Source organism: Brassica napus, chromosome C4, assembly GCF_020379485.1.
Source record: "Brassica napus cultivar Da-Ae chromosome C4, Da-Ae, whole genome shotgun sequence".
Lineage (NCBI taxonomy): Eukaryota > Viridiplantae > Streptophyta > Magnoliopsida > Brassicales > Brassicaceae > Brassica > Brassica napus.
This window is the reverse complement of record NC_063447.1, coordinates 37,829,540-37,849,331: the sequence shown is the minus strand read 5'-3', so window position 1 is coordinate 37,849,331 and position 19,792 is coordinate 37,829,540. Positions and strand designations below refer to the sequence as shown.

Genomic DNA, 19,792 nt, shown 5'->3' with positions numbered 1-19,792 from the left:
TTTTTTATCCCTTCCATGGTATCAACACGGGAAAACTCTGCTGCTGCACCTCTCAAGCTGCAGGAAGCACATAGGTTTGCCAAATAATTAATAGACATCTAAATTTGAGTTTAGGCAAAGACAGAATGAGTGGTAACCTGCTTGTGAATTCTTTGATGGCATGAATGTTGGCGTCAAACTAACATTTGATCACTGGTATTTGGAGTTCAGATAGAGGTTACCTGGAAGAGAAAGTATTTTGTAGACTACGGTAGTAAGTGAAATATATGGATGGAATGAAATGTTGTTACCGAGCATATATATATATGAGTGAAAATATCATCTATACTTTAGAAAAAAAAAACTCAGAACCAATTGTTCCAAAAATCTGATTGAGATAATTGAATCGAACAAACCTTTACGGGAAGCAATAGGATGTATCGAAGAATATGAACAATTTGGGTCTTGATGGATCCGGTGAACTGATAGAGCCACGATCATAGATTCCTGCGAACAACACATGGCTTGACCAAATGAAGGTGTGAGTTTGAAAGAAGGAATAAAAACAGATGATATATATTTACATACATATATAAGGTTGTAGAGGGAATATATAATTAAGAAACAGAGGATACAGGCTGAGACCAAAACCCGAAGCTTTCCAAGACGATGTGGGATTTTGCCGGTGTTGCGGTGCTCGAATTTTCCGGAGAAATGGAGCTGGAAATCGTTAATCCAACTCTCCTTCCTCATGACCGTCCATATCGTTTTCGCCTCTTTCACTTCTCCATCTTCGAAAGAACTGCAATGCCTCAGAACGATGGAGATTATCGCAACCGATCAGTTTCCATTGCAGCCACATCCATGTTTACGGCGATCATTGAATTATTGTCAACGCTAGGTTTCTTAAAGTCTTTCCGAAAGTCTACGGAAGACATGAAGATCTATGTTGTGTGGTCGGTATTAACAATAGAGTATCGATTATCAAAGTACAATATATATGTAAAGTACTGAGGGAAACAGAAACGAAGAAGAGGAAGAGCAAAGGGTTTCACGAATAGATGTAGCAAATTAGGGTTTGGAGAAAATGAGAAAAGGCAAAGTCGAATCTTTCAACTTTCAGATCGTGAAACGGAAACGAAGAGGAGGAATAGCAAACGAAAATGGGCTTCCTGAGCCATTCAGATTAACATGCGGGCTCGTAAAAAAAAAGCCCAACAATACCCAAATCCGTGTGTGACGTGGCAAAAAACAGTTTTCCTATTGGACGATTTTCCAAGCTGACGTGGACGTCCTCCCTGATGCTTTTATTCCTCTTTTATTACTTGTTTGATTCAACTAATTGATTGGGTATTTTAGTCTTTATATTACCTTTTAAAAAATATGTTCATTTCGAAGCTTAAGCAATCACCAAAGTTTTAAATTGGATAAGAGGAAGAAGAATAGTAGTTTATATAATGGAGAATTTTAATTTGTAATAATATTTCAAAAAGTTACTTTAGTCTTGTTGTTAGTGTGCCCCTTTAAAAAGATATCCCGGCACGGGTTTGAGTCCCGGAATGATCATATTTTTTAAAATATATATATATCAAAACGACGTCGTCTTATCTTGTTAATGGTTGACTAACTTTTGTTAGAGTCAATGTAGATTTAGGCACGTTTTAAAATTTTTGGGTAGTTTTTTTGAACTATAATATAGTTGATGTCGTATTTGACACTGATCAAATCTTCAGGTCGTATTTGGCATGACTGAAATTGTTGGGATCGAAATCGACACTTTTCCTCGTATATCAAAACGACATCGTTTTATCTTGTTAACGATTGACTAACTTCTGTTAGAGTCAATGTAGATTTAGGTACGTTTTAAGAAGTTTATGTAGTTTTTTTGAACTATAATTGAGTTGAGGTCGTATTTGACACTGATCAATTGTTCGGATCGTATTTGGCACGACTGAAATTGTTGGGATCGAAATTGACATTTTTTCCGTAAGTTATTCTAGTCATTACACAAAAAAATGTGTGTTATCATAGGTAATTTCTCTTAAAAATTTAGTGACCAATTAATATTAAACTTATACGGCGAATGCATATATTTTATGGGTATATTGAAATATTTTTTTAAGTAATGGTGTGAAAACTTGAACTATGATGTATAAAGGTTTTTCTTCTATTTCAATATATCCAAAAGTTACAAGATGATAAACCTAATTATGTACAAAGTAGAAAGCAATACTATATTTATATAAATCATATACGATATAACTCCTCTCAAGATAGAACATGTAAATCACAAATGGCAATTTTGAATTTTTACATGTGAGTTCAGATTTTCATAACGCATTAATGCTTTTGTCAAGATATGCGCCAGGAGTACATGTTCTGTAGCAATAAGTCTTTGCAAATACAATATATCGTTAACAAACTTTTGACCAAAAGGAAAAATAAATTATGATTTCAGTGAGTGATCCCAACTTTTGCGTCAACATACTATTTCATGGGGAGTTCTAATTTATCACAAATTTGATATGGTTGTCCAAATTTACATTTAAACAATAATCATTTTCATAAATACTTGAGTTTGTGACCAAAAAAATATTAAGTTAACCCTTTTAAATTATTTATACATGTTTAATAATTAATTATGAAAGTTTATAAATCCAGTCTTATACTCTACATATTAAACTCTAAACAATAATCACTAAACTTTAAACTCAAAAACACATTGTATTTTTGAAAAGTTATATCCAACTTATGTTATTTTAAGTAAATTTTCTATTTATTTTATTTCTATTTACCATAATATTTTTGGTCCAAGTTTAGTTCACCAATTGAATGCATGTTATGTTTAATCGAGTTCATAGAGGATGATTGAAAACTGTTATTAGTTTTGGCAACATATATTTATATATTTTAGTAATTATACAGAGTTTTAGTTTACTCGGTTGCCTAATTGATAGTTGTCAATTACTCAAGCTGAATATCATTTGTGCCCTCTTGAGTATATATTGTCCTTGTTGTTGCTTCTCTTAACCATGATTTAACATTGTCGGTGAAGGGTGTTCTTAAAGTCTCAAGTGGTCAAGGTTGTATATCAGATGCATGCGTCAACCTTAGTTGCAAAATATCAATTAGAACAAATAACTTTAAGAGAAATGACCTATAATAACACATATTTCTTGTGAACTACATATTACTCGCCATAACGTACAAAAAGCATGCTATGATATAGAGTTAGTTTTGTTATTAATTTATAAGTCTGCTGCGAAGCATACTTATTCGAAAAGATTGCTTTTTATAAACGAATAAAATATACATCTGCTACCTCGAAAACATAATAATCTGCCAAACTATAAAAGAGTCTATGAGAAAAAAGTTGTTAATGTGTGAAAATCTTCTGCATATTAAAAACATGCTATCATACAATAAAAATCTGCCATATAAAAGCTGTCAGCTGAAAAAAAACCTACCAACGTAAATAATTTTACTGTAAGATATGGTGGAATTATTCCTGAAAGTCTTTAACGATTATAAGTATATTTTGATAATTTTGCGGTAGGTAATAAATGTGCCAGATGCTAGAAAAACTTTTATCTCGTATCGCAGATTTTATTCGGTAAACTTATTTATCTCGGGAAGATTTTTGATGATATGACAAAAATTAATAATAGCATTTTTGGTAAATGTATTTTTTGTTAACAAAGAAAGGATATTATGCATGGGTATGGAAAACAATCTAGTAATTAAATAAGTATAATCTAATCTAGTAATAAAAACATGATTTAGTTTATTATAGTAATCTTCCCAATTTTTAATTGTTTATTTTTATACGATATTCCTTCTGTTTCAAAAAGATAGATGTTTTAGAAACAAATTTGTTTGACAAAAATATATATTTTGTGTTTTCTATGAAAAAATTGTAAACTTCAATTATTTTAATTGATTTTATTTAATTACTATTGGTTAAAAATATTGAAAATTGAAAATTACAGAAAAAATACATTTATTATAGTGATTTAATGTGTTTTCTTAATATGTGTGAAAACACTATAAAATCTATCTTTGTGAAATGGAGGAAGTATGTTTTAATCTCTTTAAAATAAATGGTTGTTAACTAAATTATTACTGATAATATTTATACTTAGTTTGTTTGATTAATACGATTTTATATGTTTTTAGACTGAATTTTTTTGCCAACTTATGTTTTTAGAATATTAATATGTTTTTTTGGCAAAACCATCATATTATTTAATTTTTTTAACGCAAATATAACATAAAAGATGTAAAATGACCAAAGTATGTTTCATTAGATAGATAAATTTTTTTTATATACTCCTAGTTTATACATGGGATTTCTAACTGAAGGATAGAGTTTCGGGAGGGGGGAGTGGAGTTTTAGAAATTTTAAAAATAGATAACTACATTTTAAAGTAAGAATTTAAAAAATTGTTTTCAAAAATGAATTTTTGGATTTCAAAATAAAATTAAAAAGAAGAAAGTGAAAAAAAATCAAAAAAAGTTTTGAACTGAAAAAAGTGTTTTCAAAATAAAAAACATATCTTTTCACTTTTTACTTTTATTATTTATTTAAACATTTATTTATTTTTATATATCTGTATGACAAGTGTAATTGTCATTTATCACATTTTCAATGTTGATCATTTTCTTCAGTTTTTTTTATAAAATAAATATTTTAAGGTTCTTTGCGGAGTGCACAAAAGAAAAGTCCTTTGCGGAGATTTGTTCCTATTTTATAAGGTTTATTTGTATAATAACAAAAAAAAATAGATTTATAGTAATCTAACAATGCTAAAAGAGAGATATGCTCAAATTCTAAGCTATCCACATCATCAAATAAAATCAGTCAATCATATGTTGCTGAGTTGTCATGTCATCTTTAAAACCTAAGTCATATTTTCTTGCAAAAAGAAAAACTAAATATTGATCTTTAATTTACTAAACTGTAGCTACAACAATATGACAAGCAATCGTCACCCTTTTTTTCTTCCTTCTCATAAGAAAACCATTTTGTTATCGTCTCCACCGATCCACATTCTCACCACTAGCACTCATAAAGAACCATTTAATTCTTGCAGAAATCTAAAGTTTATCTACTCTTCCAAGTCCCCACCTTCAAACTCCATATTATGGCTCTGTTCCTTTCTGTGCTCTCATTCCTGAAACCCATCATACTCTAAAACCCATCTCAACGCAGATTGTCTACATCGACTGCATAAAAGTAAGACGTATTCTTGGTCAAAGGTAATTTTGTTTGCTTTAAATCTAATTGATTCATGCATATGTAATCTGAAACTATTTTTTCTCTGAATCCTATAACGTTTTGTTACAGATGATGATCATGTGGCTTTCTCATTGCTGGCTTTTGCTGAATCACTATGGTTTACCCCAAGAGTGAGGTGATAAGTAGATATTTTTTCAATGAGTATTATCGTTAAGCCTTAGACTACAGCTCAGATTCATCGAATATGCTTGTGCGCTTTATAAGCACTTCATTGTGCTCTTTGGTGTCTTAAGGAGCCTTGGATATCTGCTTTCAGGTATACGGTTTCTGTTGCTGCACACCATTTTAAATAGAATTCATATTATCAGTTTTTTTCTCATATGTGTTTGGTTCAGCTTCTTCTGCTTAAGCCACCGTGAGTCGTGTGACCGGATACAGGAACAGTAGGCATACAACTAGGAATAATGGGTATGTCATATTTCCAATATTTCCTTTTTTAGCTTTCCCCCAACATTTTCAGTTTATTTATCATAAATTATATACGTTATAATAGGTGTTGTATAAAGTTGTAAGACTTTCAGCTTAAAGCACCGCAAATTCCATAGCTCTGAAGAAAAATGATATGACCGTAAACCGAGCAAGGAACGAATATTTGGAAAAGGTATTTGCATAGAAAATGATTGGGCTTTGACATTGTAAGCTTTTGATCTGTTCTCAAACTAGGTGCACATAATGCTATGCTTATTTGAAGGCATCACAATTGGTACTCTAAAGTCTGAGAGAGACTCTATAGTTCCTTCGTCAAGCTTCCCAAGTTTATTCCTTCTCCAAGTTATTAGTTATTTTCCTATATATTATCATTTTAAGTTCCACTCTTTTTTTTCTGTGACTTTTTATCTTATGTAATAGTATATTGAATATCCTATTTTAAGTTCTACTCTTTTTTTTATGTGACTTTTTATCTTATGTAGTAGCATATTGAATGTCATTTTTTCTTCAGAGCTACTGATAAGAACCTAACAATCTCAGAATTCACAAGTTTCTATGTGGTGCTGAAGTCATTTTCTGTTCCAGAACCTAGAATCCCGTGGCAGTAGTCACCATTTCAACTGCGGTAACCCTACTTTGGGTCAGCTTGCGTACCATTACATGGCAGTTAAGTTTAAGCGGATTAACTCTTCCTTGACCGGTAAAAGGTTGTTTGTTTCTTTGAGTTTGGACCCGAACAGAGCTCCGTCTCTCAAGTTAGCTATGGAGAATCCGAAATGGACTGAGGGGAAAACAAGTATTTGCATGAGTGAATACTCAATGTATATCACTTAGCCAAGTTCCTTCTCAAATTAGTGTTTCCACGTTAAAAAAAAGCTATTTTAAATGGGGACCACTTGCTTGTGTATATATTCTTACACATTGATGTTAGTTGATTAGGATTCAGTTCAGCGAATTCATCTCTTCTTTGAACTTAACCCAATGCAGCTCCTGAATTGACCATGACTTGAACCCCTCTAACCATCAAAAGTCCTAAATAGACGCTTGCATGAACAAATTAACAATTCTAGCTGTCTCTGGTGGACTACCGGGACAATATTCACCGACTCACCCAGAAACCCCGGTGTTTTTCTGTCAAACAAAACAACCCATCTTTCCTACTTTAATCGGTAAGTGCATATTAATGATAATTTTTCTCTTTGCTTCTTTTATAAGCTTCAAGCTGTCTGAGAAGTACACGTCAAAAGAGTGAATCCTACGTGGAAAAGATGCATGAGCTAGAGCCTATGTACTCCCCTTGATCAACATCCATAATGAGCTAAGAAATGACTTTTGTCTAACACATTAATAGTTTATCTGACTAATTTCATTCAGTAACTAAAAGGTTTTTTTATACGAATGTCGTTGAGTTTCCGTTGATACCATATGCGGTTCAGTGTTCACACAATGAAAGCCAACGAAGAAGTGAACCGGGAAAACCATACAAAATAAATAAATGTTGTAAAATGTTATTATATTTTTGATTTTTTTTTTCATTTGGAATTCGCTTTGCCACATGAAACAAAGGTAATAAGTAATAACATGATTCTCCTTTAACAAAAAAACTAGATTTTGACCCGCGCTTTCAAAGCGCGGGATTGTCCATTTAAAAAAAAATTACATATATGCACTTTATAAATTATTTTATAATGTGTTTTTTATATGCGTTGTTGGTGAAACTAAAATAATGCTATTACATCAAAATTAATAAGTCTTCTATGATTAATTTTATAATTAATTACACAAATTTTAATTTTATGAATTTTTAAAATTAGTGGATATTTATTACATTCTAATTTTAAATATATACTTTCTTGAATTAATGAAATAATTATTGAACTATTGAAATAATATAGATAAAATTAATTTTTAATTAAGTTTAGTTTGTTATTATTCTAACCATTTAAACGAATTGGGCCTTTTAAATTTTTAATTAAGTTCATTTTAAACGAATTGGGCCTTTTAAATCTAACCATTGACTATTCGGCCACTTATCAAAAGTAACATTTATTAATTTCCAAGTTCAAAAAAAAAAATAGAAAAGGAAAGGGGAAAAAAAAAGGAGAGATCTAGAAACGGTCGTCTCTTCTTGGCCGACGAACAATCGATGAGATGAAGATTGAAATCGATGGTGCTATTCAAAGTTATACAACATATATTTGAGAAAGACAACTTCAGAAATAAGAAATCGAATGGTATTGATTAGTAATTAGTTTGTTTTGATTTCTCTTACGAAGAGTTGAAGTTTTGTTTTTTTTTGTCACAGATCCTTATGTAAAAGGCTTAGTTTTCACAGATGAAGAGTTTCTTAGATCTGAAATTATGTCACAGAAGAAGATCAACCGTATCAAATGTTGGGGACTTTAACACATCTGAAGAATCGAACAAAGGTAACCATTATCAAAGCTTTTCATATAATATTTGATAAACTCTCTGATTTCACAGAAGCTTTTGACTAAATTTTAGAAAGTCATTTAGGATAATATATGGTTACCATCGCCAGAACACAGTGAAGCCAAAACCTATAGATTAGACAGACATAAGTTACAGTTTTAACTGCTAAACATCACTCTAAGTTGTTACGTATGCATGTTTTTTCTTAAATTTGCACAATCATACCTTGGTGAAACTTTGAACACAGTGTCGTTGCATGTCTCACACCACCAAATATGAGTGGTTATTTCAGTTCCTTTTACTATCTTAATGTTGGTTCCGGTTTTGATCACCCTTTTTTGGCATGCATCACAACCAAAGTAATACCAGGACCAATCCATATCAATTGCATAGACTATGCAAGTGACTAAACATTTATCAACCTAAACAATTAAAAAAAAAATAGTTAACCACCCACACGAGATACACAATGTAAGATAAAGGACTTAAAATGCTTACTTGAGTTGACGCTACCATTTCTTGGATGGTCTTAGTGGGGAATATCAACCACTTATCACGCTGTACTCGCTTGCCTGGATGATTTACTTGCTTGTTGTTGTCCTCTTGACTCTCCTCATTACTTTCAAATGTAATTAGAGTTGTGTCATCCCCATTGTCGCTGATAACCATGAAAATTTTCCCAAATAATCAGTATGATAGGCAAATAACTACTGTAAAATAAGCAATGGATTATGGCCTTACATATCTTTAAATGCTTCAGCCTCTGGTATTGCCGGGTTAATGATCATTCGAGAGGCATCAAAGGAATTAGAGATTTGTAGTTCTCCTGTCATTTTAATAATCCAGCAGTGTATATGTAAGACAGTCTTATTTAGACTATATATATTTTGTTTACGCTAAATATGTACCTCTAAACTTTCCAAGTTTAGCAAACCTCAAAAGCAATGTAACCATTCCATCGTCTTGGTTGCAGGCAGAATGGAGAATATCGGTTAAGTTTCCCCAAATGCAGCATGGTATTCTTGAATCACTATGGGGTGGCGCCAGTCAAAAAGCGAGGTTAGTTGTAACATTATTCGACCAAAATAATGTCTTGAATTTTTTTTCATGTGACAGCAAACTTACTTGATGTCTCTTAGGATGAATTCCAGTTTTTTACGCTGGTTACCCCCAGAACACTGAATGGTTTCGACATCACCACAATCCAAAACTTGGCCAAGCACATCTGTTTAAAAAAACATTGCAAAAGATATTAGTAATAGCAAGCACAAAAAAATATTTTAGAAATCTATAGCTTATATATTTACCAATTAAGAGCTTATCATCAAGTGTGCCAGATAAAATTAACTGGAAATCGACCAAATTAAGATACAACTCATCATTCATGAAATTTGACCGAGTAACGTTTGTATTTGGATTAAAAACAATCTTGTAGGCATGGTTTGTTGTGCGATAAGCTCCTCCTGCAGGCCTAACATGGAAGTTTCGGATGTAGCGCCATGCTCCAACCGGAAGAAGGCTTCCTTTACTGTCAATGTAAGTTTTTTTGCAGGTTGCATGAATTTTATGCCCCTTTTACATGTTCCAAATACATTTAGAATATTAACATCATTTAGAATAATAACATTCTAATAAAAACGTTAAGGGAATAATTTAGGATTGCTTACATTCTCATCAGCCAAAACGAATTCCATGGTTTCCCCCCCTAGTTGAATGTTTTGTTTCCAAGAATGTAGAACCTTCGCATGAACCATCTTAGCGGTGTGCACTGGCTTCAAGTTGTTAATGGGGATGGCTTGTTCATTAGAAACAATCGATGTTTCGATTTGCTTTTTAGAAGCCATTTGTTTGTTTGATGGTATGAGTTTGTTTAGGAAGAAGCGTCGTTATTTATATAAGGAAGTGGCGATGGGGAGAGTTGTTTAGGTTTTGAGGAAAACTTGGTGAATACTCTAAATATTGGAAAGATTTTCTAGTAGTATTTAATAGTAGTAAATTCAGTTACCAATTTGAAACCAAAGATATTATGTGAGCATTATATAGTAATACGATTTCTGCTTGTTTTTTTTTTAACCGTGAATGTAGCTTAAGCATAGATTCGTTTTCTATATTTGATGCATACTCTAGATCGTATCTGTCGAGATTTTATGGTTTTGATTTCGATATGAATAATTGTAAATATTAGGAAGGTTCAGTCCCCTAATTCGAAATCCAAAGATATTCTGTGGGTATTGCACAAGCAATATGAGTATATGTAATTCTTTAAAGCGTGATTTTAGGAAGAGGAAATCATGAAATGAGCTAAAAAATATACTTGGAATGGATTTGGCATTCTAATTTAATTTTCTGTTTTTAATTGATTACGAAAATTAGGGGATTAGTTGAAAAATAATTATATTTGTAAATAAATATTGTTATAAATTTTTTGAAACATACCATACTAAGTTGCGTGATTTTAGGAAGAGGAAATCATGAAATGAGCTAAAAAATATACTTGGAATGGATTTGGCATTCTAATTTAATTTTCTGTTTTTAATTGATTACGAAAATTAGGGGATTAGTTGAAAAATAATTATATTTGTAAATAAATATTGTTATAAATTTTTTGAAACATACCATACTAAGTTGTGGTCAAATATATTTTAATTATTTTGTTTGATTAAAGTGTCGACCATTATATATTGCATTTTGGAAAGGAGACAACATATATGTAGGTTTCATGTTGTATGTAAATATAATTTAAATAAGCTTATTATTATTATGAACATTGATTCATCTTGGTTAGTGTTTTCATTTCAGGGCATAGGGTTTGCCAGTAAAAAGAAGATGATTTCGGTGGGGTTTCAATGGTATAGGGTGTTTCATCATGAAGATAGTTTCGATGGACTGAACATTCATTCATGTTTGGATTTTTTTTTTTTAAAAGCCTAGACTTAATCGTAGATGGGCTTAAAAACGATTTGAATATGTTTAAAAAATCGAAGGCTTGAGATTTGTTTAAAATAACTGTCGACATTTAATTTTTTAAAAGGAAAAAAGGCTATGGCAGAGACTTGTAAATAACTTGAAAAGGTAAGGGCAGAATCCTAGTAGGTATTCTGCTTTAATAGTATAGATAACATGATTCTCATGCGTATACAGTTGCTTTTTTTACCGCCATTGTTTTAAGATATATTAAAATAAATCCATAATGATTTTCTAATAACGATATAATGAAAGCAAAACATACGAGAAAAGAGAATACAATTTATACACAAATTCAGTACTGATCCTAAAACCAAACAAAAATTTAAATCATTTATTGAATCTAACAAATTGTTTTAGTGAGAACTCAAATAATTAAAGATAAGAAATTGGACTATAATAAAGACTTAATTAGTTTTTGAGAAATTTCCTAAGATAATTCTAATAATTTTTTAATCACAATTTAGCGTACAAGGGTCAAAATGACCAAAATATGTTTCATTATAAAGGTAGAAAATATTTATACTCATATGATTAACTACTATAGAGTATAGACTAAAGGTTTAAATTTGGAGTGGTGTTGTTTATGATTTTAAATATATAATTAAGATTTAAAATTTATAATAACAATTTTAAAAATGGTTTTAAAAAGAATTTTTGGATTTCAAAATATATATTTTTTTAAATTGAAAAAAATCAAAAAAATTTCGAATTGAATAGTTTTTTTTAAATAAAAAATATTTTTATTTAACATTTATTAAATTTATAAAATAGAGATATAAGTGTCTTTTACCTCTTTAATAAAATATCTTTTAGTCATTCTCTTCCTTACGTGTTTTTTGTGAAGAAAACATTTTAGAGTGTTTTGGGATATTTTCTTTTATTTCTTTTGTTATATATTTTTGAAATTTAATATATTTTAGATATTAAAACAATAAAATTTAGTTTTAAATAGTTTCAGAGTCATAAATTGTTTTATTTTTCAGTGCAGTATGAATATAAATGTGTTCATAGTCAAATAAAATCATATATAAAGGCATCTTTATTAAATTTTTGGAAAAACACTTGGGTTTAGCCCGGAAAAGGTTGTAGCAAAAAAGGTAAAGAGAGATAGGAAGAGAAAAGAGAAGACAATGCAAAATTTTGGTTAATTATTGTTTTTGTTTTAGTCATTTGGCCTAATATCGTTTTTTTTGTCTGTAAGCTGACGTCATAAAAGAAGTGGCTCGAAGATTGATACGGAAGTCGCTTCGATCCTTAAAACGTCAATACGAACGAAGACGAAGAAGATCGGAGAATCAAATTTTAGCCTCCAATGGACCTTAATCGTAAACACAAGGTACCTCCTCCTTCTTCCGATCATCTTCTCTATTTACAATTCGCTTCCGAATTGGTGGCATGATGATGGATCTGTGTTTTGTTCTCGTCAGGTCTCCCTCAGAGGCGCCAGCAGTGAGGAGATGTCAAGGGATGCTTTGCTTGCTAAAGTCTCACAAGCAAGGGAGCTTCGCAGTTACGCGAGACGTGCTAATGCTGCTGCTATTTTCATTCAGGTTCTCTCAAGTTGGAATCTTTTGGATGTTCTTTGTGTGTTTAATTGAACAAAAGGCATAATAAACTTTTCATCTTCTTATAAATGTTTCGTAGAGAGTTTGGAGGTCTTACATTGTGAGAAAGAAGGCAGCTTTTGTGATCCAGGAAGAGTGGGAGAGTTCGCTGAGTTGCAATTCTGATACACTGACTAAGAGTTGGGTGTCAAGTAGAGTGTTGAGACCTTTCCTCTTCTTTATCAGATCTCTGTGTGTCCAACATCAAAAGATAGAGCCACGAGATGTACAGTGCATGCACACTTGCTTTAAGATTCTACTGGAAAGCATCAACTCTAATGGTATGATTGTTTTCTTCCTTGGCTTTTGGATTGTTGGTCTTGGAAATTAGGATTGATATAGATCTTAGATAGATGTTGTTATTGCTTTTGCAGATCAAGGGTATCATTTTTGCTCACTAGCAGTTGGTACATTTGAAGAGAGTAAAACATGGGCCTGTCAAACACGAAGACTGGTGTCTCTCTGCTCTTTCCTTCTCACGGAGTGTAGTTACTCACAGGAGAGGATAAAAGATGTTCTTGGTGTCAGTGCCCTTTTACTACGCATCCTTATTGTTTTAACCGATCCCAAAAGCTGGAAGATTATCTCAAAACAAAACTTTGAAGATGCAGAAACAGCTGGGAAAATGATCGTTCAGTTTTTAGGGAGCTCTAAAAGTGGATATTACAGAGCAGTTAGAAAATATATCAAGTCATTAACCAAAAATTCAGATGAGAGACTATTGATTACTACGAGTGCAGTAACTTTGGCTCTACGACCATTCCATGCGAGACAACCTACTTTTGTTGATGACAATCAACCAGACACAAATTTGGCTGTTGAAGGATATGTTTCTCTAATACTTACAGTTCCTCGACTAGTTTGCTGCCTTCCAAGCGCTCTCATACGTGCACTGAAGCACAAAAGCATACTAATGCCAAGCTTTCATACTATATTGGTAAGTCTCATATCAAATTTTGTTATAGCAAAACATGTTAGAGAAAGGTTTTAGTTGTTTTAAGCTCTGTTGCCTTTTCAGAAGAGCCATTGCTTTTTTTACCAAACAATCGAAGAACTTATTAAAGTGTGGCAGGTGACAACAGATTTTGAGGGACAAACTGTTGACCAGAATATCAGAAATAGAGCATTCAGAGAAGCAAAGCTGTACAACGGAGATTCCTTCTGTTGGATGGGCTATGGGGAACATCATATCCCTGGCAACAGTTAGTGAAAACGATTTTATGGACACACAAGAATCTAATCCAGAGATGTTTTATGTCTTGTATGTTCATGTTATTGTGACCCTCGCCGAGAATCTCTTGTCTCAAGTTGAAAAGGTTGGAACTCGGGATATTCATCTTGACTTTGAGGCCACACCGGATGATACGGAGAAAGGAAAAAGTTCTGTAAAGATTTCGTTTGTTGAATTGCTTCGACCAGTATGTCAACAGTGGCATCTCGCAAAACTGTTGGCAGCTTCTGGGAAAGAAACTCGTGTTACAGCAGATAAAGATGCATCAACGAGGAGTAAAAAAGGATCAGAAACCCTAGAATTGTTTGACATTGCACGATTCTATTCATGTATGTTGAGAATCTTCTGCGTGCTGAATCCTGTTGTAGGACCTTTGCCTGTCCTTAATATGTTATCCTTCTGTCCTGGATACGTTGTCTCTTTGTGGAGCTCTCTAGAGAGTGTCCTACTCCCTGAAGATGGTTGCACTGCTGACGAATCATCTCATAAACCTGCTAAAGCTTCATGGAATACAAGAAGTGCTTCTGAGAAGAAACTGAAGCACCTTAAGAATGACGGAGTCAACAAGTGGGTGAATGTGCTTAACAAGTTCTCTGGTAAATCACCGGGGCCGCGGGAACATGTGGAGAGTACCGTTGATCAGCCAGGATCAAGCCAGGCTAATGAGTCAACTGATGATGGGTGGGACGTGCAAACTCTTAGGAGTGGTCCTGTAGGTATATCCAAAGATGTGTCATGTCTGCTTCATCTATTTTGTGCAAGCTATGCGCATTTACTCGTGGTTCTTGATGACATACAGTTCTATGAAAAGCAGGTAAAATACACAATATGGTCTCCTGGAGCTTATTTGTTATTAGTCTGATATTTACTTGAGGTTTGTATTGGCATGATATAGATCCCCTTTACGCTAGAGAAACAACGGAGAATTGCGTCAGTGCTTAACACTCTCGTGTACAATGGATTGTTGCGTGGCACAGGTCCTGAGAATAGACAACTTATGGATTCTGCTATCAGATGTTTGCATCTATTGTATGAAAGAGATTGCAGGCACCCTTTTTGTCCTTCTGCCCTGTGGCTCTCACCTGGTAGAACTAGTAGACCTCCAATTGCATTTGCTGCAAGAACTCATGAGGTTTTACCAACCAATGATGTTTTTACGTCTCCAAGCATGGGTTCTGTTATAACAATTACTCCGCATGTCTTTCCATTTGAAGAAAGGTATTTCACATTGGTTCGCTTTATAGCCTATTTATGTCCTTTTTGTGCTACAATGACTTATAACTAACTGTTACCTGTCTCAGTTTTTATTATCTTATGAATGATGTTTATTTAAATGTGTTGCTATCCATGCAGGGTTCATGTGTTTAGAGAGTTTATAAGCATGGATAAAGCTTCAAGGAAAATGGCTGGTGAAGTGGATGCGCCTGGCGCAAGATCAATAGAGATAGTTGTTCGTCGAGGTCATGTGGTCGAGGATGGATTTCGACAACTGAATTCCATCGGTAGCAGGCTAAAATCCTCCATTCATGTCTCGTTTGTGAACGAGTCTGGCCTTCCTGAGGCTGGCCTAGACTATGGTGGCCTTTCAAAAGAATTTTTGACGGACATAACCAAAGCAGCTTTTGCTACTGAGTAAGCTCTTCTGTGCGTTACTTTATTCTAATCTATTTTGTTACTTTTCCAATGGGTTAACTTTTGTTTTTATTGGCATGTACATTCTATTCTCTTTCACAAGGTATGGGTTATTCTCGCAAACTACTACTTCAGATAGGTTGCTTGTTCCTAGCCCATCTGCTCGGTACCTTGAGAACGGGATTCAGATGATTGAGTTTCTTGGAAGAATTGTTGGAAAAGCTCTATATGAAGGAATACTTCTGGATTACTCCTTTTCACACGTTTTCATCCAGAAGCTATTGGGGCGTTATAGCTTTATTGATGAACTGTCAGGGCTTGATCCGGAGCTCTACAGGAACCTTATGTATATCAAGGTAAAAACCACTCGCAGGTGATAAATCTGTCACCTCATAGGACGAAATTCAATCTTGAGTTAAGTATAACAAAAGAGGGTTTCTGAGACTAAGACTCTTGTTTGTTGTATGCAGCAATATGAGGGTGATTTACAGGAACTCTGTCTGGATTTCACAGTCACTGAAGAGTTTTGTGGGAAAATGAGCATAATTGAGCTCAAACCCGGTGGGAAGGATATCTCAGTAACGATTGAGAACAAAATGCAATATATTCATGCAATGGCCGACTATAAACTCAACCGCCAGGTCTCGTCTTTTTCCGTTTAATTTAAGGTCAATCAATAAAATTACTGAATGATGTGGTAATCATGTTGTCCTGTGCCTTGAATGCAGATTGTGCCCTTTTCAAATGCATTTTACAGAGGGTTAACCGACCTTATATCTCCTGCTTGGTTGAAACTGTTTAACACCCATGAATTTAATCAGGTATGCGGTTTTACTGTAATCGTTCTCTTGCACAGGGCTATTTTCTTACGTAAATGACTATGTGCAGTTACTCTCTGGAGGAAACCATGATATCGATGTTGATGACTTAAGAAGGAATACAAAATACACTGGTGGTTACTCTGATAGCAGTCGAACAATCAAAATCTTTTGGGAGGTAATGATTCGGACTCAGAAGCCCTGATCTCTTCTTCTTCTGCCTAAATTATGGCGTACGCAGAGGTTTTGAGCTGCTTGTTTAATATCTCTCCGGGTATCCTGCCGCAGGTTATGAAAGGTTTTGAACCGAGTGAACGCTGCATGCTCCTAAAGTTTGTGACTAGTTGTTCTCGAGCACCACTCCTTGGTTTCAAATACTTGCAGCCAACCTTCATCATCCACAAAGTTTGTTTTTGAACTTTAGCTTCTTACAATTTCATGTGAAATTATCTGTTTGGTAGTTTATTCTTTACATTTGTTCTTTTGCGTCTGAAGGTTTCTTGTGACACTTCTCTTTGGGCTGCCATTGGAGGACAAGATGTAGAAAGGCTTCCATCTGCTTCTACGTGCTACAATACTCTTAAGGTGGAGTTTTAATCGTCATGTTTGTCTACTTATGCCAACACTCATGTACCTGTTTGTTTATTCTTTCTTTGTTGATTGTTTCAGCTTCCAACGTATAAACGAGCAAGCACTATGAGGGAGAAACTATTGTACGCGATTACATCAAATGCAGGATTTGAACTCTCCTAGAGACCTCTGACCAGGTACTTATCCGGTATAGCAGCTAGACCTTTAATATACATGGCGTGTGAGGTATACCGCTAGGGCTGATGCAAATAGTTTGTTTGGTTTGTCTTGTGATATCAGGAACTTGGTACTTCTTGGTAGTTGGTATATGATAATTAACCACGCAGATTTGTTTAATCAGACGTGAATGTTTTATGATGTTCACCTATCAGTAAACTTGACATATTTGTAGCTTTGCCAAAATTATTACTGTTATCAACATTAGAAATGCTCCAGAGATAAATCAAGAACATAAATCAGTGAAGATTTTGATCATATTTAACAAAGCTTGTATCTATTGACGCATCACATAAAACAAATTGGTAGTTTCAACATTCACACACTCACACACGCTCTCTCTTATTTTAGTTTATGAGAGTCGGATACTTCGTCACACACATATCCCTAGAAAGAGAGAGAGACAAGGGTAACTATTTGTAGGTGTACAGTTTGAATTCATCGAGATGGAATTTAATTTAAGAGATTAGAGAAATCCCTTGACTCAATAGTTGACCAGCCAAGAGCTCGTACACAGCCTCTGTGGGATGAAATCCATCCCAAAACACATATCCTGTGGCATTTGAACACGTTCCTAAGGAAAGAGAATTACAAAGGAACGATGTCTCTATTGTTCCTGTTCCACAGCATGCCCTTTTTGTTTCAAAGAATCCTGTAATTAGATGCAGTTTAGATAAATTAAAAATGTTGATGGTATCTTGTTAGTTGCTAATTAGATTAATTATCTGAGAATTTATTCTGGTATCATGGCTATAAGTTTAATAAGTATTCTTCCTGTGTATACAGAGGCATACCATTGTCATATGGGTTGGTGATGATGTCCATGAGAGGTTGGTAGGCGTTAAAGGCGACAAGCTTGAGGCCTGAGTGTCGTTTCATCAATGCCTGTGTTGTGGCTTCAAGTTTGGTGTTGAACATGACAGCATCATTGTTGAGCCTCTCGACACAACTCTTGTTTCCTGCACCGAAAAGAGTGATAGCTGCAGGCAGGCAACCCATTGGCGGTAACGATATCACTCCAATTCTCCTTGCTCCTAGTTCATACAGATTCTGTTACAAGCGACAGTATAGTTTTTGTTGACACACGCAGAAATAGTAAATAACTGAAACGAGTTGTTTGTTTCTTGTAAATTTGCAAGTTCATATGGTTGCCTTGTTTGGAATATTAGGTTCTAAGTTTTGAAGTTCGTTAGTAAACTTAGAAGTACCTGGATGAACTCTGAGTAAGATCGCATGAGAATATCAGAGAACTGATCAGGTGTATTTAGGATGTTGAGCAGCGGATTGACGTAATAGTTCTGAAGAAAGTCGCTAGATCCCGCACTCAAAATATGGATAGATTTAGAGAACATAGTGCGTGCTCTCTCCCTTCCGATCATGCTCCTCACTCTGTTTTGATACGTCCTGTAATAGCTCAACTGTCGTGGTAAGGGGATCGCGCCCTGCAAATGGAAGAGCAAAGCCTTATGGATCATTTCATGGGTATGTGTGTGTGTTAAAGTTTTTAGTGCGTTGTCTCCCTTACAAATGGAACAGATGTGGCATCATAGTATCCTGAAGACGCTGATGCAAAGTTGGCACCAATCAAGAAATCCTCGTTTCTTGCTTCTCTGCTTAGGTATGCAGGTGGGTATGAAGGGAAGCCAAGGTACTCAGCTACGCACAAGTAGGAAGATAAATCCAGTGAGAGTTAGGGAGAGAGTGTATCAGAGAGTGATGTGGTTTGTGAATATAAAGTGTACCTGAGAAATCTACAGCGAGTTTACCGTTGCAGAATCTTCCTGTGGGTGTTCGATTGGTGAAGTCTCTGCCATAAGGAGGGAAGTTTGACTTGACAATGCTGAGTAAGTTATTGTTGTTGCCAACGTCAACAATGGAGTCACCGAACATGATGAGTGCAGGAACAATGGCTCCTTTGGATTTGCAGATTAAACAAGAAACCAATAAAAGAACCCAAAACCCTGAAACTCTCATCTCTTGCATTACTTTTCCTTCTTGTCTTTCTTGTCTAATGCAACAGAGAGCCGAGAGAGAAGGGGAGATAGCTAATGATTATTAGTGGAGAAGAAAAATGGAATTGAGTACATGATGAATGTCATACAAAGATAATCATTCCCATTTTAAGATAAAGAAAAAGTATTTGTTAGTGCAATAGAGTAGGTGGAAACTGTATGATGCCAGTCTCTTTGGTCGGTCATTGATCTTGGACCATGGGTAACAATACTATGGGAAATGCAAGGAAGTTTTTGCTCTGTTCAATCTGAATCTCATACTGATCAATTGGTCGGTTTGAACTTTGAAGGGTAGTAATATTTATAAGCAGAAGGGTATTGATAGATCATATAATATTTTCATTATTTGATTGCTCAGTTCTTGATTAGTACAAGTTGTTTCTTGTTTGAACCGTTGGAGGCATACATAGATGTTCTTGACAAGAGATGATGAAAACAAAGTTGAATATTGGCAAAAAATAGCATTATAAACAAAGTGTGACCTCCACCAACTTTTTTTGTTGTGGTTATGATAATGTCTCTAGTAATGTGGCATCCACTTTGCGCATCTCAAAGATTGTGTTTATCTATTTTTTCTGGTA

The 19,792-nt window shown here is 34.1% G+C and overlaps 2 protein-coding genes and 1 long non-coding RNA gene across 7 annotated transcripts; 1 reads left to right on the top strand and 2 right to left on the bottom strand.

The window, feature by feature from the left end:
* Positions 1 to 8,293: 8,293 nt before the first annotated feature.
* LOC125585325 lies at positions 8,294 to 9,194 on the bottom strand. Its single transcript, XR_007322244.1, has 3 exons — positions 9,049 to 9,194; positions 8,882 to 8,966; positions 8,294 to 8,798 (listed from the first exon to the last, which is right to left on the bottom strand). It is a non-coding gene; the product is annotated as an uncharacterized LOC125585325 (long non-coding RNA).
* Positions 9,195 to 12,242: 3,048 nt separating this feature from the next.
* LOC106389133 (E3 ubiquitin-protein ligase UPL7) lies at positions 12,243 to 18,364 on the top strand. 5 transcript variants are annotated; one of them, XM_013829325.3, is made up of 15 exons: positions 12,243 to 12,443; positions 12,535 to 12,657; positions 12,752 to 12,992; positions 13,086 to 13,648; positions 13,794 to 14,756; positions 14,838 to 15,160; positions 15,296 to 15,574; positions 15,678 to 15,930; positions 16,045 to 16,215; positions 16,303 to 16,395; positions 16,463 to 16,570; positions 16,681 to 16,797; positions 16,888 to 16,977; positions 17,062 to 17,159; positions 17,986 to 18,364. In XM_013829325.3, the coding sequence occupies exons 1-14, from the start codon at positions 12,420 to 12,422 to the stop codon at positions 17,143 to 17,145; spliced, it is 3,432 nt and encodes a 1,143-aa protein (XP_013684779.1). In that variant the 5' UTR covers positions 12,243 to 12,419; the 3' UTR covers positions 17,146 to 17,159; positions 17,986 to 18,364. The 5 variants fall into 5 exon arrangements, 4 of the variants coding, with proteins under 4 accessions (XP_013684779.1, XP_048610158.1, XP_048610159.1 ...); XM_048754201.1 differs by having other exon boundaries at positions 17,062 to 17,170; XM_048754202.1 differs by lacking the exon at positions 17,986 to 18,364 and adding an exon at positions 17,263 to 17,448.
* LOC106389134 (GDSL esterase/lipase At3g53100) lies at positions 17,439 to 19,526 on the bottom strand. Its single transcript, XM_013829327.3, has 5 exons — positions 18,942 to 19,526; positions 18,725 to 18,855; positions 18,408 to 18,641; positions 17,994 to 18,249; positions 17,439 to 17,851 (listed from the first exon to the last, which is right to left on the bottom strand). The coding sequence occupies exons 1-5, from the start codon at positions 19,180 to 19,182 to the stop codon at positions 17,658 to 17,660; spliced, it is 1,056 nt and encodes a 351-aa protein (XP_013684781.1). The 5' UTR covers positions 19,183 to 19,526; the 3' UTR covers positions 17,439 to 17,657.
* Between the last annotated feature and the right edge of the window lie 266 nt (positions 19,527 to 19,792).